Genomic DNA, 22,589 nt, shown 5'->3' on the forward strand with positions numbered 1-22,589 from the left:
AGATTTCACTGCAAAAAGCCACAACATAAAGATTGACATCTTTACAATAATTATAAAAGGCCTTTTACTTCCTTATAAAAAAAGACAACAGAACGCATTTAGTAGATTGTAATCAACAGGTTTTCCAGCTAAGTTGATCATGCTGACGATTCAGAGGCCTTCAGATATTCTGATATCAAATATGATGCAATAGATTTTATAGGGTTAACTTAAAGTATTAAAGTAATTATAATTTATTAAAGTAACATTAATAAATTATACTTTTTCCAGCATTTTGGGAATAAATTCAGTGGAGGATGAAGCGAGTTGAAGGACGATTTTAAGGTTTAATTTATGACGTGGAACATCATATTAGAAAGTCTCAGTCTAGTGCATAACTCTTAATGCATGTCTGTCTACTGTTTAGAGAACTTGACCTTTTTAAACTAAAGATTGGTTAAATACAGATACTAGACATAATTAATCATAACTAATTTTCTTTTGTTGATCAGACGGCAGTGAAGTTTGCCACAAAAAAAAGGTAGGCTGCTAAGTAGAAACAGACTTGCTTTATCAGCACTAAGTAGGCTGTACTCTATTTTTCCTGTGTCAAAAATTACTGCACCACCTTATCCACAATAATAAACACACACAATCCTTTTTAAAATAATAAAAAATAGAATTTTATTTGAAAAGCCAACCTATAAAGATCACATGGCAATTACAAAATCCTTTGCATAAAGATCATGAAAATCCAAACTCACCATATCAACTTAAATACAAAAAAATAAATAGTTATATTTCTCTAGCCATTTATAAATAGGGCACATATCAGCTGGCAAAAAACAAATGAAAACAAAAAGCACAAAATTGAAGAACTTATTAACTAAATTTACATTTAGTCTAAAATACATTCTTCACTGTTTTGTTTGTAGAATTGTGTGGTGAATTCTAACAGATAATAATAATAATAATAATAATAATAATAATAATAATAATAATGAAAAAAGCATAACCCTGATGACTGACAAAATTGGAAACAGTGTGATGCATCAGAATGAGACGAGTGCAAGTGCTGAGTCTGACCTTGAGGCCTAACAGTACATGTACCAGCATGCAATCGTATATTAACTGTAGCTCTATGGCACATTATTTGTTTCTTAAGAGTGACTATTCCTCTTTTTTCCAGTGCATGAGTGACGAATTGTCAGGAGTTCATAATGTTCCAAGTGCTTGCAAGTCATTCATCAACAAGCTTCCCATGCACCCGGAAACGGTACACACAAGTGTATTCAGGATGACCCCAGTTAGACAGCACTCTCATCTCAATGATCTGAAAAGCTCTCGTCACCTCCTCCTTGAAGACAGAGATACAGAATTACAAGTTTAGGCAAGAGTCATCAAAATCCAATAAAGATAACAAATAAACACCGTCTCAACACCAGAGGTGGCTAAACTAAAGATTAAAGAATATGATGGTGTGTGAAAAAAAGAAAAAAGTAGTGCATGGATAAATCCTTTATAATAAATAGAATTGATTTCATGGTGACTTAGGAATAGTTCACCCCCCCAAAAAATGGTCCCATAATTTACTCGCCCTCAAGTCATTCTAGGAGTTTATGAATTTCTTCTTTCAGCCGAACACAATCGTCATATTAAATAATATCCTGGCTCTTTCCAGTTTTGTAATGGCCGTATGGATTAATTTTATGATGGATGGATGCGCTTTTTGGAACTTCAAAGACTCTGGCGCCATTCAATGCCATTACAAAACTGGGAAGAGCCACGATATATTTTTACATAACTCCGATTGCGTTTGGCTGAGCAAAGAAAGTCATATACACCTAGGATGGCTGAGGGCGAGTAAATTGTGGGATATTTTCATTTCTGGGTAAACAAATCCTTTAAAGACAGTCCATCAGCCAATCAGTTACACCTAGATTTAATATTTATGTAGCGACAGGCTGATTAAATGACTGAAATAACAAAATCACAATACTTACAGAGACCAAGAAGGTCTGAAGAGCATCTCCATCTTCTTCATAGACAAACTGTCCGAGCAACTGCCCCTCTTCCTGCTGCTCGTCATCAAGACCCTTTAACAGAACAGAGACTTCTTTTTTTTACTTTGACCAAGATAAGTCATCCTTTGTCTAATATGTAAAAAGAAGTTAGTCAGTGCTGGGTAGTAACCGATTATATGTCACCTGGATTACGTAATCCGATTCCAAAATTTAAATACTTGTAATTATGTAAGAATAGTTACTTTTTTTATTGAATTCTTTACTTAACGTAATCATTGATTCTACCTAATTTTTATCTCGTTTAATCTAGATCAGCCACTAGTCAGGCTAGGCGACTATAAATTCATGGTAAATTGAGAGCACAGCATAAAATATTAATCTTTTTTTTTTAGTTGTAATCTTTTTTTTTTAATCGAAATAGTCAGATTACACTATAAAAATTGTAGCTAGTGATGTAATCTATTACATGACACATTTTAGGTAATGTAATTTGTATTCAGTAATGGACAATTTGCAATCTACCCAGCACTGTAGACATTTGAAAACCAGGAAACTTTATAAAATAAAATAAAAAGGTTGACTTCTAGGTTTGGGAAATTATGGATATTAATGACATTTCTACAGTGGATACACACTACTGGTCAATTCAATCAAATAAATGCAGCCTTGCTGAACAAAAGATACATTCAAAAACCAAAATCAATTATTCCAAACAAATGACTGGTAGTGTATATTCTAGTTTTACTCTACAATATGTTATTTGCTGTAAATTGCTTAATTTTTTTTTAAAACAAATCTTATTCATTAGTATATTCATTGGAGAGAAGTAGAAACCCTGATATTATTTGAATTCTATGTGTTCTTACATATACATTGAAGTCTCGTGGGGCACTGCTAATGTTGCCGGTGGGCGACAGGGATTTGGGCGTATGATCCAGAGAAAAGGCTGTAGGCACAATCTTCATGGACAAGCCAATCACCAGATAACCATATGAACCTTTAAATGCCCAGCAGTTCCCAGGATGCACGTCTGGCTGTAGGGACAAATGGATGAAGAGAAACAGTGATATAGACAGAAGAGAAAGAGACCATTGGAAATCAAAGCTACACGTGAAATGAGAATTCTCAAAGGTGTCAGACCTGTATGACTACACGTGGTGACTGAGAGAAGTACCACAGCGGGAGGCCAAACAGACTCATCAGTGCCGTTTTGGTGTTGAAGGACTCTGAGCAACGAGTGCTTATGATGCTGCCTCCTACAGACACAAAGAAATGCAGATCTTGTCATATTTAGGCTAGTATCATGCATTAGACGTTTGCACACAAAATGGGAAACACTTTCGAAATAAACACGAGATTCAAAGTCGTCATGTGATTGGTTGAATTCTACAGGATTTCAAGGAGACGTGTATCGCGTCTGGAAACAAAGTCATTCTGACGCCAAACCCCCTCATGGAATAAGAAAAGTTGTGTTCACAGCTGTGACAATGAGTGCTTAGCAGGATCAAGTAATTCATTGGGAGATCAGCAGAAAAAAGGAAAACAGCCGTTGCAACAGAGTGAATAGCGGTTAGTGCTCTGCATTTATAAAGCGGCATCGAACAGCAATCACACCGAACCGTTGTTCAGACCGTTGACTTGTCACCTTTGAAACAAGCCGAACATAGAAGTTGCTCGCCATAAAAAAGCACCTCTTCAGAGGAACGAATCACAAGCTGCTATTGTGAACGCGCCACTCCGCCGCTGTGTGTGTGTGTGTTCCGGTGAGAAGAAAAACTGTTATATATTAGCACTTTTATATATATTGTTCATCCAAAGCATCACTAAATATTTAAATGTTTTTGTTTATTTAAATTAAAAGTTAAGTTCTGATCTATCCTTCTCTTACTGTTACATGATTCAATGACATTACAAAGTGAAACTATTGAAGGTGTTTTTCACTGCACGTTTTTCAATTTAAAAAATCTTTCAGTTTTTATAATTTTTCGTGAAATGATTTGGTAGTCAGAGGTATGTGTGGTTGGAGCGAGATTTGTTTAAGGGGGGGGCACCAGATTTTTTTTAAAAGGTTTAAAGGGGGGCGCGACCAAAGTTTGAGAACCACTGAACTAAACACTGGATTTTCAAAAGTATGCACCAGTTTAAATAAACTTGCACAACGTTCTAGAATGAATTTCACACTGATCTGTTATTGTGGGAACATTGACTTTACATTTTCAAGCCACTAAACATGACGCTGAAGAAACGAACTGCGACTGAAGCAACCAATACTTGTCAATGTCCTCTTGGGTTGTCCTTGGCCAATGAAAGCTGCAATGGAGCCGTCAGTCTGAAGATCGAACTGATATGCCATTTCGAACAAAATCAGAGCAAAACGAACTTCATTTGGAGTTAGTTTTGGGAGTTCAAAAGAGCTTGCCAAAGCAAACTTTCCAGAAAAGTTCGCTTCGACTATTAAACACCTTTGTACTACCATTGGCCCATGGCGATTACATAATAGGTAGGTTTCCCAATCTCTAATTCCGTGTTGTACAGTTCTACAATAAGCGAAAAACTTTTAAAAACAATTTAAAATCCATCCATAGTTAACATCATTACAATACCTCCAGATTCCAATGCATAGTCCACCAGACCAGTGCGGTCTTCAGAGTAGAGCTTCATTGCATTGTTGACAATCAACTGTACATGCTGAGGAGAGAGAGAGAGAGAGAGAGAGAGAGAGAGAGAGATCAACAAAACACAAAAGCAGCATTACATATCTGACAATAATTGGGTTAACTTATTAATTAGCATTCTCAAAGACAAGTTCTCAAAAGCTTACTTCCTCAGAGAGGCCTGCCTCCCCTGTGGCTTGTAGTACAGTCTGAGTGATTGTCTCTTTAGAAGGCCTTGACTTGCCCTCCTCTACCTGAAGGGACAGGTTACCCAGAATGCTGCTCTCCAGCACGCTGAGTGAAGCCTGCAGTTCAGTGGTGCTCACAAAGTGATCAGAGAGCCACTGCAGGAGAGATTCAGGAAGCTCCAGCTCTGCTGCTCGGTCACTGCCGTAAAACAGAGACTTGATTTCCCTTTCCACCTGCTCGGACACCTGCAAGAGAACAGATCCAGGAGTTAGGACACCATTTAAGACTGATCTGCCTTTTGGTATATTAGACTCTTTAGTTGTCATCTCATTTTTAGTTGTCAAAAAAAAAAAAAAAAAAAAATATTCTTTGAAACTTCAAATAATGCTTTTAACTACTGCAAAGCAAACATGATGCAATACATTTTATTTGTATATATTGTTATATGTAATTTATAAGACCATATAATAGGACAATTACCCATATTAACCCCAGATTAATTCAATCAATGGAATTTAACTAGTGACTGCTCAAAAACTGTCCAAATTTATGAAACCTACATATTAACAAAACAAATATTACTCAAATATTTTGTTTGAAAATATGCTTGACTTTTTATGAAAAAGAAGCTGCAATTGTTCATCAATAAGTGAATTTCTCCTATTTCAGACCTACTTTCCTACATTCAAATGTAGACACTTTAGGATCTGTATCATATGAACTACAGCCTAAAGGGGTGTAGAGCAAAAGTTCAGATTTATGAAATGTCGGCTAAATTTGTTGTCTGTTTGTAGTGCTATTGTCGTCTGTAAAAATGTGTTTGTGTATGCATATTTATCAACAAAATTCGGTCCTGAAGGCAGTGGTTTTCAATCCTAGTCTTGGGGACTCAGCACATTTCCTGTCTCTTATCTGAAGGGGGCGTTAACACACTTTTTTTAAAACTAAAATCAGAAAACGTATGCTTTTTGGCAATTCATTTATTCACAAAAACAGTTGATATTCAGGACAAAACTGGTTATCTTTAAAAAATAATAATAATTGTGTATTCTAACGGTCGCCACATTTTCAAAGTTTGGTTTGCATACTAAAAACTAGGTGGTTTTTAGAAAAGTTTAACATTTCTTGCATTATAAGGGCTAAACAATAAGAGTGTTAGTGTCAGGTATAAAAACTAGGCACTGCAAACACTTATAAGATAACAGATGACACAGAGCACTTACTGAGCTTGAAAAGGATGCCAGCTGCTCACATTTGTCTCTGCATCCCACCAGCCCCTGCACATCATCTCTGATGCGCTCCAAAGCCTCCTCTAGCCTCCTCACCTCTGCCAGCAAAGCCTCACTGGAGCCGCTATCATCTTCCTCGCTGAAGAGAAACAGACATGCTTTACATTACAACATCCATTTACATGAAGTAGCTGGAATATTACTTCAATCTGGTTTAATGTTTGAAAGACATCACTGTTGACCGTTTAAAGATAATAACCTGTGAGGATCAGGGGTGGGCGCCTCAGCCTCAGGAATCTTTTGCAATGTGGGCTCTTGTTTTCTCTGCAGCTCCTAAATTGAACACATTAAATTGAATCACCAGTTTTGCTGAATCTGTTGAATGTTGTTTATTGAATCAGAGGTCATTATATCACACTCAATAAGCATGGGTACTGTGATGTGAAAGTTCAGAGTAACTTTGGGCCAGTGGTTTAGAGCCTTCCACAACCAAAACTAAATCCTGCAGCCTGCTCATATAAACCACCTTGTGTGTTCCTGGTACAATTTGAATGTCACACCTCAGTTTTGCGTGCCAATGTCTGGAGCAGAGCCTCAGCTTCGGCGAGTCGAGTATTCTCTGACTGTTGCTCTTCTGCATGCTTTTCCTGACGCTGCAGACAGAAGCAAAAGAGATCAAACCAGGATCTAATTGATATGCTAAACAAGGAGTTAAGCATTTTTCAGTTAACTGAATTTAATCACAAAAAAAGGTATTACATAACATAACTGAAAATAAACACGTTAAGAATGGTGTTAAACTAAGTAAAATGTTAAAGTTGTGTCAGGATGTTAATCTCTAGTCATCTCTGTGCTCTACACAGCTGGGAGTGAGTTTAGCTCACCCAAGTTACTCTTTTAACGGGAACTTCATAAAAATTGTTGAGATATCCGGGTAATATACACTACAGTTCACAAGTTTGGGGTCAGATTTTTTAAAAAAAATTACGTTCTTGAAGTCTTATACCATGTCCTAACCAGATGCAATTTGATAAGATTCCAGTGACAAGTAATTTCTCTGCAACTACGAGACGAAAAGAAGCCAATCAGAAGAGTGTGTGGGCAGGCTCTATGCAAGCACACTGCACTCGCAACAAAGTACATAATCAAATTCATAAATATTACAGCATTTTAATATTAAAAACACAAATTGAGTTACTGAAACGATCTTTATCATAGAATGTTCAAACTGCCAACTCAATGTGGACAAATGTGTATTCTAATGGCTTCTGTGACTAACAGTATAGCAGGCTACGTGCATTAAAATATCAGTTGTCACTATATCTCCCAATACTGTGTATTATGATATTTAAATCCTTAGTTGTGATCAAAACTCGTTACCCTCAATACAAACTACAGATGCAATGTAATGCAATGATGATTGAGAGATCATAATCATAAGCCTGATGTATCATTTGAACATGATTTTTCTAAAAATTATGTATTAAAAGGAAACCTAAGTTGCTTCACTCCACTAAGCGCTAATCTTGAAATATATCTAACAATATAAAAGCTATTCTTACATCTACTTGAATATCCGTAAAGATTTCACCACAAAAAGAAAAGGAGGACATTTTTTACAATTATAATAAGGCCTTTTGCTGGCTAAAAAAAGTATGAACTATTAATCAGATGAAAGGTTTTAACAGGTTTTTCATCAACGTATTGATCATGCTGATAGAAATGTGCATAAACATGATGCAATAGGCTTTATGGGATTAAGCATGTCGTCACCTGTTGCGTGTTCTTGGCCTCTTTCTGCTCTTCTCCCTTCAGCAGGCTGAATCTCTCCTCCAGCAGGTCTCCTATCCACTGGCCCAGGCTCTCTCTGTCTGTGTGTCTGTGAAGCTCTGACCGCAACGTGTTATAGAGACTGAGCACTTCAGTGTGCTGCTCTTCCTGCCTGAGCAAACCCCCTGCCACTCGATCCCACAGCTGAGACAAGCTCTCCTCCAAATGCATCAGCCTCTCTGCCTCCACTGACAGCACAGAGGGCCTCTGGGAGGAGCGAGACATGATAAGGTAAGATGCCCACCTTAAGAACAATGTGCTTACACTTTTACACGGTAACATATTTAGATCTAGGTTTAGCATCAACCAGAACATTAAATGAAATAAATTAAAAACATTTGCTCGTTTACTTGCCAACAAAATTACTAAAACTGGTCATATTGCCCTACTCCTGTGATGAGATGGACCCCTACCTGAGGCAAGAAGACCCCCCGGCTCAACTTTTACACTTTTGATATTCTTATTTATATATTTTTTTTAACGTGTCATTAAATGTTCAAGAGCCCCTGTGGTGGATATCATGTTTTTAATGTTGATTATATGCCTATGTGGTGTTTTTCTAAATATGCTTTAAGACAAACCATGTGCAAATTCATCAGTCAACACCATTGCTGAGTATTTTCTCCTTAAAACTGCAATTTACCAAAGACAGTCTCAAAAACACGGTTTGAAATCGCACGCTCAACTTCACAAACATGTTGTAACCAATCACATCTCAAATGCAGGCGGGCTTTAGCATATTACTATGCTGCGAAGCGGGGAGTCTCAAGAAGCAAGATTATCCCAGTATATTTTTCTGTTATGAAAAATCAGGTAGATTTAGCAATATAGTGGGTGAATTATGTATATGATGTATATTACGATGTTATGATGAACTAGGTCTTTCTCCACTAACGTTCCGAGTTGTTCAATGCGCTTCTAAGAATACTAATTTTTAGTTAGATGGCAAATGGGAACATGGTTTGTGTAACATTATTAACTGTTTGATAACAGTCAAGCAAAAGGCTAATCATATCAATTACCATTATGTGTCCGACGTTGTAGAGAGTGATACATAAAATGTGTTAAAATTCTGATACATCAAATTGTAAACGAACCTGTTTAATTCACTCTTCCTCTTTCTTCTGAATCAGTTTCTGAATTAAAGGGTAACTCTCGCCAAAATGCAACCTAGGCTCATTTGTTAATCTACCTGAGGCAAACTTTCATTTAAAAGCATAATTGGAATGGAAACGCCACTTAAGTTTGACTGTATTTTCGTTTTAGGTTAAAATGCCTTGTGAATGGGAGTGAATGGTGCACTTATGATAGCATCAAAAATCACTATTTTTAAAACACTAAGGTATTAAGGTATACCATAAATAGTATTTTTCCAAAGTTCGTGTGCCTGTAACTCTAAAAGTAACAAAGATATCTTAATATACTTCTATATTCTCATTCTTAATAAACTTTTCTTTTGTAATCTTCATTTTAAAGGCCCTATATGGTTCAGTCCCATAAAAATAATGTGGCTCCATGTTCAAATTATTGAATTTTACCCATTTTCAATATATAGGTATACCAACGAATATCACTGTATCATCAACCTCTATTCAAAATGATAAACAAAGTTTTTTTCTTTTTTTTTTTTGGTCAGGAAGATGCATAGATGGCATAAAATTTAAAAGCACAATAATTAAACGTCTTTAAAAAAAAAGCATTTAAACAATTAGTATGGGCTCCTTTTGGTGCTTGAGATTTTATTGGTTATTTTGTTTCAATAACGAGGTCCAAAGTAGTGAGAGATTTTTGATAGTCTTCCCTCAGGTAGACTGCATGTTTTCTTGCGTTGCTGAATGTTGGACTCATGAACAGTAATCACGTTGCTTGTAGTCGCCCAAACTGATTAGCCAGAATCAAAACGCGGACAGTGGATTTGCCGTTAGCGCGAGTCCCGATGGCTGTGAAGCGGGAGCAACAGCCCGGAGAGGATTCTGCTGGGTCTTAAAGTCTTCCGCAAAAGGCTATGTTTGCAAATCAAACAGATTTGTCTCAAAGAAATGGTTAATTCTTCATTTAGATCGTACGCCAGGACAAACTGCGTTCCGTATGGCTTTCATACCGGATGCTTCATTGATGCCTTAAATACGGGACGATTCCGTATTATACGGAACGGTTGGCAACCCTAAGTGGAAATACTGGTTTAAAGGGTAACTCTCGCCAAAATGCAACCTAGGGTCTTTTTGTTAATCTACTCGAGGCAAACTTTCGATTAAAAGCATAATCAGAATGGAAACGCCACTTTTAAGTTTGACCGTATTTTCGTTTTGGGTTAAATGCCTTGTGAATGGGGCACTTTTATGATAGCATCAAAAAGAAGGTTCGACACAACATGAAACTTTGCTCAAAGTATCACCAGGGGCTCTACACATGAACTCGAGCATTGAGAACATTGTGTACACAGAGTTTACTAAAAAGAAAGATTTTGAACAAATCACTGTAGCTGTCCGCCGGCATTTTGACAGTCAAAAATAGTCGATTTCCGAATGCGAATGAACTGACTCTGAATTTTAGTATTGTTTCTTATGAGGATCCTTTTTCAAATACAAGGTCAATATTGATTTTCATTAACGAGAAAACAAAAAATTATCCGTGAATTTATATTGAACTAAGCTTTAGGAGCTTTCCATCTTTACTCTCCTTCCTGTTACAGAGATAGACTATTAGTAAACTTTGTACACAAACAATGTACTCAATGCCCGAGTTCATGTGTAGAGCCCCTGGTGATACTTCGAGCAAAGTTTCATGTTGTGTCGAACCTTCTTAGTGTTTTAAAAATAGCGATTTTTGATGCTATAATAAAAGTGCCCCATTCACAAGGCATTTAACCCAAAACGAAAATACGGTCAAACTTAAAAGTGGCGTTTCCATTCTGATTATGCTTTTAATCGAAAGTTTGCCTCGAGTAGATTAACAAAAAGACCCTAGGTTGCATTTTGGCGAGAGTTACCCTTTAAACCAGTATTTCCACTTAGGGTTGCCAACCGTTCCGTATAATACGGAATCGTCCCGTATTTAAGGCATCAATGAAGCATCCGGTATGAAAGCCATACGGAACGCAGTTTGTCCTGGCGTACGATCTAAATGAAGAATTAACCATTTCTTTGAGACAAATCTGTTTGATTTGCAAACATAGCCTTTTGCGGAAGACTTTAAGACCCAGCAGAATCCTCTCCGGGCTGTTGCTCCCGCTTCACAGCCATCGGGACTCGCGCTAACGGCAAATCCACTGTCCGCGTTTTGATTCTGGCTAATCAGTTTGGGCGACTACAAGCAACGTGATTACTGTTCATGAGTCCAACATTCAGCAACGCAAGAAAACATGCAGTCTACCTGAGGGAAGACTATCAAAAATCTCTCACTACTTTGGACCTCGTTATTGAAACAAAATAACCAATAAAATCTCAAGCACCAAAAGGAGCCCATACTAATTGTTTAAATGCTTTTTTTTAAAAGACGTTTAATTATTGTGCTTTTAAATTTTATGCCATCTATGCATCTTCCTGACCAAAAAAAAAAAAAAGAAAAAAACTTTGTTTATCATTTTGAATAGAGGTTGATGATACAGTGATATTCGTTGGTATACCTATATATTGAAAATGGGTAAAATTCAATAATTTGAACATGGAGCCACATTATTTTTATGGGACTGAACCATATAGGGCCTTTAAAATGAAGATTACAAAAGAAAAGTTTATTAAGAATGAGAATATAGAAGGATATTAAGATATCTTTGTTACTTTTAGAGTTACAGGCACACGAACTTTGGAAAAATACTATTTATGGCACTCAGAAATGTTCAATTGTGTTGATAGGAAAAAAAACAAGATACATTTCTAGTTTCAACATTATTTGTTCTTCAGAAAATGTGCGACCATTGAAAATGTAAACTAATTTACTCATGGAGCCACATTAACATCCCTATATTGGGACTTTAAAGGGATACTTCACCTCTGGGAAGATGAATGTGTATTTAAAATAGGTCATTTAAGTAGAAGAAATGTGGAGAAATTTTTGAATTTGGAGCTTTCTAGACTGAGAAAAGCCAGAAAATGTATTTTTGGCTTATGTGGATGAAAGACAACAACTCCCAGAATGCACTTGCTTCGCTGCCTTAGAAGGCCACGCCTACCGGTTAGAGAGCACAGTTGAAAACAACAAGGCTAGCCTATGTAAGTGATGAGTTTGCCAGGGATTTAGAGACCCAAAATGTCCAGGATTCGGCTTTTGCGTTCTACAGTCGCCATTCATCATGTTTACTGTGGCGAGCAGGACGAGGCTGACGGCCGCGGGAGAACGGCGCGAGGCCGGTGGCTTCATTACTGAGACGCGCCGGGTCTCGCATCTCTCACGGAGGAGCGGGAATTTTCTTAGCAATGTTAAAACGCACATCAACCGATCACATGTTTAGCGTTCATGTAAACACTACAGTCAGATTCACCGATCGGAATTAATTCAGTTAGATTGAAACGAGAGGTGTGCATGTAAACAATGAATGGCGACCGCAGAACGCAAAAGCCGAATCCCGGACATTTTTAACAGTCTCGCCCGCCGGACAAGTCCGGGAAAAGGAAGATGGTAACCCCTACTTACTCAGCTTTCTCCTATTATTCAGCTTTCTCCACAGAACAAGAGCATGCTAGCTTAGCTTCCAAAGAAAGACGGCTGATACTGTGTACATTCTGTGAGTGAGATCCCACCCTGTATGGGCGGGTTGAAAACATGCGGAACAACGCCATCTACTGGCTGTAGTCTTTAGCCTCTGGACAGAAAATCCTCCGATGACGCAAAATGACGAATTTTGCGTCATCGGAGGATTTTTTCCAGACAAAAAATACATAAATCTCTCCTCTCAGGGGGATATGAGGGGGGAAAGCATGGTAATTCGAAAATACTACAGGTTTTCTACTAATACAAAGCTTAATGCTAAATCCTGAAGTAACCCTTTAACCATATTCAGCCTTAATTAAGAAACCAAAATAAAAGTTTAAGAATTAGAATCTAAAAGGATATTAAGATATTTTTAATATGAGTTGCAGGCATGCAAACTTTGGGCAAAAAAACAAAAGTAGTGCTTTTTCCCATTTTTAAAATGTCACCGTTGGCATAGCTATAATGAAACAAAGATGGCTAAAGTCAACCAATAGACCTAACAATCTCTGTGTAAAAGTAAAATAATGCTGCAGTTTTAAAGTCATTTTAACCCCCCTGTAATCTGACTCCAAATCTCAGGTGAAAATTGTCATTTTGACCCATTTTACAAAACTGTAAATTACTCAGTAAATAGACATCCATCACATGTAGCCTAATATTTTGGCTTTCTTCTTCATTTACGTTTGTCTTTCTTCAGAATATTTTTCTTTTCACAAAATCAAAAATATGACCCGGGAAAGTTTCTGAAATTTGGTTGATTTTTCCCGAAATGACCCAAATGTGTTTGTCTGAGAACCTTTATACATCTTTTGTACACATATTTAACTGTAGATGCTGAAATGATATTCACTGTGTGGTACAGTACAAATATTTTGGGTGTTCCTTATTCTGTCCCTTATTTTCCTATAAAGAACCACGATTGTCCCTTATTTTCCTTTCCATAAGTTGGCAACCCTATTTCCACTTGCCATTGTGCAGCGTTTACTACAGTAAAGAAGAGTGAGTGGATAGTTAGAGCTTGTGTGATTAAATGGCGGCAGGGACCAATTTGCATATTTATGGGTCTGCGTATACTAAATGCAAGGGTGTAGTAATAATATATTGTTATTTGTAAAGTCTATTTAACTAGCTACAATACACAAGTAATACCTTGAAAGCTAAATACTACCTGAGAGTCCGTGTCAGTGGGATTTTGTCCCTTCTCGGAGTCGCCCATGATCGGAGGGGTGAGATGGGATGAGTCCCTCCACTCCATCACATTAGCAGCAGGCAGCATGGCCACCAGTCCAGAAGGCCCCCAGTAGCACAGAGCTATCAGGAACAGCACAGAAGAAACACATGGAAAGATGAGGACGCAGGATTTCATTTCCATTTAGACCAATAGCCAGTCACAAAGAGTATGGTATGCTCACCGAAGAACAGAAGGAAAGGTACAAGAAATAGGACTTTTGAAAGCATAGGGAGAGACCTGGAAGAGAAGATGGTGACAGGTTACATTTTGTTAGTCCCGTTGTACTTCAACACACTGGCAGTGTTTTGGCCACTGCTCAAAATATGAAATTATTAAATTAACAATAAGCTTTACATTAACAATAAATCAAATGATGAATGACCATTATATAACCACACTGACTGGACATGCATTAGACACCTATTTTCATGCACATTTTGGGATATTATTTACTAAAAAAAGGTGGATTGAAAATGGCAAGATCCGCCTAAATAAAAAAAAATTGCTTTAAAAAAAAATGTATATTTATATTTATAAATATAAATTTATATCTCAATTGCAACTTCCAATTTTATCACAGATATTTTGCACCAATTTCCCAGAAAGTGGTTTTGTTCTCTTGAACACATGGGATGGAAACGGTGCTTTATGGTTTTTTTTTTTTTGCGATATTCTAGTTGTGCATCACTTAAATTTGCTACTGACAGTAATAGAAATTTGGTTTGGGAAAACCAAACAAATCTTACTTTGCAAAGAAATTGACAAGCCACAAGAAGCTTCCTGATGTTATCCTCCCTGGAAACAGACACACAGAGTAAAACATGAGTAAAGACTGACTGTGAAGTGTGTACAATAATCCAGAGCACAGATTGGGGTTAGGGTGCACAGCGGGAAGTCATGCTCATTTACAAGAGATTGGAAAAAAAGCTGACAAACTGCACAGATTATGCACTTAATAGTACTCATCCTGTAAAAAGACAGGCCTCCTAAAATTAGAGTACATGAAACAATGTAATACTGCTGTATATACTGTAAGGTCCAGATATTTGAGACTATTGAAAACACTTCCATTTTGCATTTTCCTAAATAAACAAGGTAAGACAAAGTCAATGTAGCCTGAGGGAAAAGTGACAAACACATTTACACCCACACAACCTTGATTTTATTACAAGAGTTCACTGTACTATGAAAATACTTAAACTTCAAAACATCCGCCCCTATCCATTCATTAAAAATCTTGCTCTGAAACAGAGGCTGAAATTAAGGGATGGGGCAGTTCAAAATGAAACCAAACTCACTGCAAGTGCAGAATTTCACATGCAAAAGGGATGTTTACATAAATGTCTTAAAGGCACAACAGCAAAAAAGGGCCAGTTTACAATTAAGGACAGACAAGATGAAAAATTGCCATGTGACAAACACGCGTTAAAAAAAATATTATAAATGTGAGAAAACGGCAAAGAGTATCTTGTGCTTCAATTGAAGATAATCCATTTAGTCCATCTGTTTTAAAAAAAAATCATTAGCTCAATATCACTAATTTGCTTACATTTGAGTACTGACTTCAACAGCATGTTGAATCTCATTTTATCGCATGTTTTAAATATAAATAAATAAAATATTTCCAGCTTTAAACTGGAGGGGGTTCGTTTGTCATGTCAGATTTTGGACCCCATTGTATCTGTAAATAAAATCTCTATTGCATATAAATCTTTGGCATATGTAGTATTGAATAAGGCTGAAAAAAAACAACAACATGAGGTGCATGTCAAGAAAGACACTCCACCTAAAAACAGCAAAGGGGTTGAAGGGGGTAAAAGCACAAGTAAATCCCTCAAATAAATTAATATGGTCCTGAGAGCAAAACTGAAAAGGAAAGTTCTAACTACACCGAGTCAACAAGCAGGTGAGTCCCAACTGGAATCAGAGCAATAGAGCCACAGAAAGAAAGAAAGAAAGAAAGAAAGAAAGAAAGAAAGAAAGAAAGAAAGAAAGAAAGAAAGAAAGAAAGAAAGAAAGAAAGAAAGAAAGAAAGAAAGAAAGAAAGAAAGAAAGAAAGAAAGAAAGAAAGAAAGAAAGAAAGAAAGAAAGAAAGAAAGAAAGAAAGAAAGAAAGAAAGAAAGAAAGAAAGAAAGAAAGAAAGAAAGAAAGAAAGAAAGAAAGAAAGAAAGAAAGAAAGAAAGAAAGAAAGAAAGAAAGAAAGAAAGAAAGAAAGAAAGAAAGAAAGAAAGAAAGAAAGAAAGAAAGAAAGAAAGAAAGAAAGAAAGAAAGAAAGAAAGAAAGAAAGAAAGAAAGAAAGAAAGAAAGAAAGAAAGAAAGAAAGAAAGAAAGAAAGAAAGAAAGAAAGAAAGAAAGAAAGAAAGAAAGAAAGAAAGAAAGAAAGAAAGAAAGAAAGAAAGAAAGAAAGAAAGAAAGAAAGAAAGAAAGAAAGAAAGAAAGCAAAAATAGCCATGCAAGGACGTCTGAAAGCTCTTCACCAGGACAAACCCACAACTGCTAGGGAACAAACTGCCGACCACAACCTGAAAGACATTAATGCGGGGAAGGAGTTCACAGCAGCATTAACTGGCTTGCCCACCATTTCCAAACCAGAAGCTCTCGGAAGGACCAAGATTGAGGGGTAAGAAGTGATGAGCATATAACCTGTAAAAACTATGAGCCACCATAAAGTCCCTACAGGCTTCTGTTCCTGGGAAGACTGAGAGTCCGTTGCAAAATTCTGCTTCCTTTTGCAGTCATCACCTGTTAGGATCAGCGTACGGTTGAAAATGAATAATATGTAGGCTTAAGTTCTACTTTTGCTGCGGTCTTCATCCAATGATATCCACCAATGTAAGCATTTTAAAAAGAGGCTGTAACAGTGTTTAGTGTGCAAACACTGAGCCTGTGATATCTACATTATTGCATCACTCTACCATTATACATGAGGGTATACAACTGGCTTTTCTACACAACCTAGTGAGCCTGTCTAGGCATCTACCTTCTAAGGTAGCATTTAAGCAATCAGTTTTTCCAGTTACCAATGTGGATGCACAGTAAGCGTGGCTTTCTGAGGGCCGATTAAACTATATTATATCTACACTGATTTATTTGCCAGGGTAAGGGATCCAATTTGCATGGCAGTATATTACTCAATCTCCAACTGTAATTGAATTGGAATCACATAAGCGGCTGATTGTGTCAAAAAAATCATGTGAAAAACATATACATTTTGATGCACTGATTACAATTATGTTTTTGATTCATTTTGAATTGTAAATCAAAATTTCTATCGCTTTGTCCAACTCAGTGTGATATTGCCTTATAGTTTGCCCAAAGGAAAGGCATCTAAACAGGCAGCATAATCAATTAGCACAGTTAATGGAAAAATTTTTCAAAAAAATTTGGAAAAAACTGGAAAAGATTTCAGTTAATTTTTCCTATAGTAGCAACTTAAATGGAAAAATATCTGAAAGAAAAGAATGTGTACTTACACAGTATGCCGCTGAACTTTGGCTGCTCCTTTTGCAGCACTACCTCTTTAACACTCATACTGCTGTAGTATTTCTCATTGCCTATGACGGATCAGAAAGAGAACAAACAAACATTAGATAAAACCAAGAGTTCTGTACCAGTCTCTCTCCATCCCTCCAGAGATTTGCATGTAACCAAGGCAGTGCTCAGTGGAGAGGCGCATTTGTTTACGCCCAATGTAATCATGCTACGCAGAACATCTGAAGGGAAAGAAAAGTTTAAGGTTATAGTGGATGTAGGCGGTCAAACACCATGGAAGAGATGTGGAGACTAAAGCGGCCTGTTAAAGGAGTGAGAGAGGGTGAGAAAGGTTTATCAGGAAACGGCTGCTCAGCATAACCCAAGGCACCATGGGATTGCTGATGGGTAAAACCTAAAAGTGATTGTCACATGGATTCCTCAACCAGAAACCGATTTAAAGCAAGTGTTCAGGGATTTTTAACTCGGAAAAGATGCGGAAAAACGAGTTACAGCCCAGATGGTTGTAAGTAACGATCAAAAAGTTAGATGCTACTAGATTAGCAGCATTACATTGGCTTTACCATCACTTATGTAAGCTTTACAAAAAATAAAATAACTGCGCTCTAGGCATATATAAAATAAGTTATATTGATGTCATTGCACTAAGAAAAGGGTACACAAAGCACTTTTTTTTGTAGAGATCTTGACAAGTTTTGGATAAACGTATTAACTCGATTTGTGGAAAGTGCTATATATTACACTTCCTAAGAACAGGTAAAAAAAAAATGAAAAAGTGATGGTCATTTTTACTAAGGGTACTAATGCGAACACTGGTGTTGTGCCATTAAATAACAAAATGGCCTCTGTGGTGTTCGGTATGTTTGAAAACATTTAAGTTCTATTCAATGCCACAAGTGACAAAGATACACTTCACCTTTAGGGTGACTTCAACACGGTGATAAAAACCACTTACTAACCTGGGTTACGCACGGTTATATCCATTATCGCAACTTCAATTTCAAGACGACGAAAAGCCGGTAACCTTTGCATGATGCCTGCAAGGATACCAGAAAGGGGCCATTTACATCAGGGCTCCTCAATTGCATTTTGCTTTGAGGACCAGATTTGTCCATCTTAAATTTTTTTATATTTAAATATACATTTATTAGGTATTTGTCTGAGGATATTTTCCAGATTTGAGGACAAAGGTGGACAAATATTTTACAGAGTATTTTCCTAGTCTCAAACAAGCCCCGGTCCAGCAGTTCATGGTAATCTTTTGCTGCACCAATGATCTAACATTTCTATGAAACCCAGAAAAAAGCACCTCAAAATTCCCTAAATGAATCATTTTCTCTTGAAATTAATTGGTGCGATATCAAGAGCAAAATGTGTTACACCTTTAAGAGTGCGAGTTCTTTAAGATGACGGTTCTGGTTGCTTGTACAGTGTGCACAATATTTAGGTTAAGTGAACATGATCCAGTCACCAGAGGGTCTGAAAAATCAATACCTCTGTTAGTACAGCCATTTGTAGCTCTCTTCTGCTGAACAGACTGCAGTGTCTTCTTTAGCACAGTGGCTGTGGAGCGAACAACTCCATTACACACCCGCACAAACCAGTGAAACACTGATAACAGCAGGCCTGGAGAAATATAGACTGATATTAAACCAACATATAAGGTTTGATGGTCAAACTGATGGAGCTTGTCTGGAGAGACTGTGGACCGAGATTGTGAATGTGATTTCACCAAGTAAAACATGTTCTTGAATCAACATCCTTGTTGATCCTGGAACAACATTACTATCAACCAATCAGATTTGATGGATAGTTTTACAGTTTATGTGAAGTTTAGGCTTACAACAAGGGTTAGGGGCTCCAACACCATTCTTATTCACCTATCATTATCTTATTCACCTCTAATTTTAGGGATAAGTAATGGGTAGGGTTAGGTTTAGGGATAGGGGTCATGACTGTTTTTGGACAGGAACGTCGTTCCAGATCAACAAAAGATATTAAAATCAAGGTATATCTCTAACACAGCAAAAACACAATGACCGAACAGAGAGCAAGTGACAGTGGTTGTGGAGAACATCTCTCCCCAATAGGTTGCTTTGCATGCATACAGAGAGTAGCGCAGTCGGGGGGGTTGGGATTGGGTTGTGCTGTGGTTGCTCAAGCCCCTTTTCAAAATTAATCAAAAGTGCCCCTCTCAAACAACGACAATTAGCACATCCTTACTGAATAAAAGTATTAATTTCTTTCAAAAAAAGAAAGAAAATAACAAAACTTTTGAACGGTAGTGTATATTGGTACAAAACTTTTTATTCAAAGAATCCTGAAAAAAATAGGGTATATTAAAATAGAAAACCATTATTTTAAATTGCAGTAATATTTCATATTACTGTTTTTTCTGTATTTTGACCAAATAAATGCAGGCTTGATGAGCATAAGAGACTTTTAAAAACATTAAAAAGAGTAATGCGTCCAAACTTTTGAACCACCCCACCCACCCACCCTTTTTTACATTTGAGCCCCTGTGGAACTCTCTGCATGTCCCTAAGCTCAGTACAGTATATAGCCTAGTACATGTCCAAGTCCCAAAACAAACTATGCAAGTACATGAACACAAAAGGATTCTAGACAGACATTTGAAGGTAACTATCGCCCCCTTGAGTTTTACAATACATTTTTGCGAAAAACTCACTTTTTTTTATTTTCGCCCCCTTGAGCACTGATATTGTCACTACATTAAAGCATGTACAATCAGTACAAACACGTTTGCAATTTTGCAGACTTGAGCACATGTACTTGCATTAAACGTTTCTGGCCTAAGGTGGTTGTGCACACTGAAAGTATTCGGTGCACCTTTTAAGTATTCAGTTAGTTTTATGTCCTGACAGTGAAACATGTTTGCAAACAGGTGAAAGATTCCCAAAAAGGCATAAACCATCCAGTGAGAAACACCACAAACTACAGAGGTGAACACCAGACTAAAAGGCTGATACCTTTGAGTAGAGCCATCTGCATCAGCAGTGTGCATATGTACACCACAAATGCAGCAATTCGCCTGCTGCTATGAAGGCACATCTCAGACAACATCCCCAGTACCCCTGTGGACACAATGAAGTCAAGCCTGCTCGTTTCCTTCAGAATTAGTTATAACAGACATCTTATCAAAGAAGCAACCAAAGAAAGGACAGACTCGTGAGGCGCGTTTTCAGACACCAGGAAAAACCTGACGACATGGATGTGACAGACAGTTGAGTTTGCACTACATTAGGAACACATGAATACTGTATACCCACAATGTAATGTGCTTGAAATGACCAAAAAAAAAGGGGGACAGAAATACTCTTACACTGCAGGCATGTAAAAGATTACTTTATAGCGGATTTTCAAACACTCACCTGGCTTGTGTCTGCGATTATTGTCCCTGCAGTACAATGTAGTGTTTGGAAAGGAAGCTGTGCTGGGTGACTCTGTCAACGACGCCTGATGACCAGGAGCATCATGAAGGAAACTGTTGTTCTTGGAGGGAGAGGTGATGGGGCAGTCTTTGCAGAAGTAGCCGTTCTGTGCTGTAGAAGTCTGTGTTTTGGCCTCCACTGTGCTGTGGTGCGCAATGATAGTTTGGTCTGAAATAAAAATCCAAAAATAGTTCAACCAAAACCAACCACAAGATAAAAATCACAACATTAAACTACGTTTTGAAGAAAAAAAAGCTATATTGATCAATGAACTACTAATTCCAAGATCTATTCCTCTCTCCATCCTTTTATCCCTCCCTCCACCCATCCTTCTCTTTCCATCCATCTCTTTCATTCCATCTACCATCCCTCCATCTTTCTATTCATCTACTATCCATTCCTCTACCATCCAATCCTCTTTCCATCCCTCCATCTTCCCATCCACCCCTCTATCTTACCATCATCCATCTCTTAATTCACCATCCATCCACCCCTCTATCTTTCCATTCACAATCCATCCCTACATCCATCCCTCTCTTTCCATCCACCCCTCTATCTTTCCATTTACAATCCATCCCTCTATTTTTCCATCTTTCACCCATCCATCAATCCATCAATCCATCACTTCAATAGAAGCACATTACTAAAAACATTATATTAGCTTGTGGTCTGTCTTTATGTTGATAGGCTAATGTTAACCTACTTCTCAAAAGAAAAGAGAAAAAGACTTTAACTGTTACTCTGATCTAAGAGTATGCGTTCAGCTGGAGCACACACTTACCCTCGATGTCACGGTCTTCGTCCAAACCTAATATTAAACAAAAAATAATTCACAAATCAATGCTTCAGCTGTCCATCAATCTCAGTTCATTTAAACTCAGAGTATAACATTGGGGTGATCATGAAGGTCAGCTGGCACTGACCCCAGAAGCTGTCAACTACAGTGCGTTCCTGTATAGAGGACTCATCTAGCAGAGAGGACAGCAGAGAGGCATCACTGGGCGCACAGCTGTTGATGGTGCTGTAATGGGCTTGGAGGATTGACGTTGAGGCAGACCTTGGTGTTTGAACAATCTGTGTTGACCCTGAAACAGTGTGATAAGCTCTTCTGCTCAGAGTCCTACAATAGAAAGAGACAGAATTAGAGAAGCAAAAATATAGATAAATGGGAGCTTGAAATAACTGTACAATTTTCATATGCTCACAGAACCGAAATATGTCTTTATATTAATGAATTGATATGTTTTTTTTGATGGTTGATATAAAGCTAATGTGCAATATATATTACACCATTTAAACGCTATATAATACTTTAGTCACTCATAATTCTGATGTGCTCAAAGCACAGTCAAAATAAAAGTCTGCGTATTTTGTAGCGTATGATGGGCACAGACTGAGATTTTTTTTTAAGCTTCAGACAATGATTTCATCCGAATAGGGAATAACAAATATTATATTTTGAGCCAATTTTAGAACGCGTATCAAAGTCTATGACACACACACACACCTTTCTTAACTTAATGAGATTTAACTCCTGTTGCAATCTGTACAGGCCATTCTAATCAAGACCGTACCCAAATGCACTTGGCTTGTTTTTTTTCATGACTCAATACAACACAACTCCATTCAGCTCCTGTACATAGCCTACATGTTTATTTTCATCGGTCATGCATCTCCTAGCAATCAGTCGCTTGAGATTTTTATGTGTGGATTGGAGACATTAGTGTGTGACACTCAGTCGCTTAGCGTATGATGCTGAGTTTTTCCTCAGTATCAACTTACAAAATTGTCAAGAGTATGATGCATACATTGCCTAG

The 22,589-nt window shown here is 37.4% G+C and overlaps 1 protein-coding gene across 2 annotated transcripts in view; it reads right to left on the reverse strand.

The window, feature by feature from the left end:
• Positions 1-642: 642 nt before the first annotated feature.
• The window catches only part of LOC308706975 (SUN domain-containing protein 1-like), a 31,731-nt gene continuing 9,784 nt past the window's right edge, over positions 643-22,589 (reverse strand). The window contains exons 3-21 of one of the 2 annotated variants that reach the window (XM_081392928.1): positions 21,696-21,892; positions 21,554-21,580; positions 20,713-20,940; positions 20,311-20,415; positions 18,815-18,946; positions 17,302-17,382; positions 14,575-14,623; positions 14,010-14,065; positions 13,766-13,908; positions 7,849-8,112; positions 6,636-6,728; positions 6,335-6,408; positions 6,070-6,214; positions 4,825-5,091; positions 4,607-4,691; positions 3,144-3,259; positions 2,870-3,037; positions 1,983-2,075; positions 643-1,336 (exon numbers count right to left, since the gene is read on the reverse strand). In XM_081392928.1, coding sequence (XP_081249054.1) covers positions 1,220-1,336; positions 1,983-2,075; positions 2,870-3,037; positions 3,144-3,259; positions 4,607-4,691; positions 4,825-5,091; positions 6,070-6,214; positions 6,335-6,408; positions 6,636-6,728; positions 7,849-8,112; positions 13,766-13,908; positions 14,010-14,065; positions 14,575-14,623; positions 17,302-17,382; positions 18,815-18,946; positions 20,311-20,415; positions 20,713-20,940; positions 21,554-21,580; positions 21,696-21,892 — 2,440 coding nt within the window. In that variant the 3' untranslated portion in view covers positions 643-1,219. The remainder of the gene's footprint in view (positions 1,337-1,982; positions 2,076-2,869; positions 3,038-3,143; positions 3,260-4,606; positions 4,692-4,824; positions 5,092-6,069; positions 6,215-6,334; positions 6,409-6,635; positions 6,729-7,848; positions 8,113-13,765; positions 13,909-14,009; positions 14,066-14,574; positions 14,624-17,301; positions 17,383-18,814; positions 18,947-20,310; positions 20,416-20,712; positions 20,941-21,553; positions 21,581-21,695; positions 21,893-22,589) is intronic. The other variant, XM_081392929.1, reaches the window with a different exon arrangement.

The sequence above is a fragment of the Scardinius erythrophthalmus genome (assembly GCF_964197995.2).
Source record: "Scardinius erythrophthalmus genome assembly, chromosome: 18".
In the NCBI taxonomy this organism is placed as follows: Eukaryota; Metazoa; Chordata; class Actinopteri; order Cypriniformes; family Leuciscidae; genus Scardinius; species Scardinius erythrophthalmus.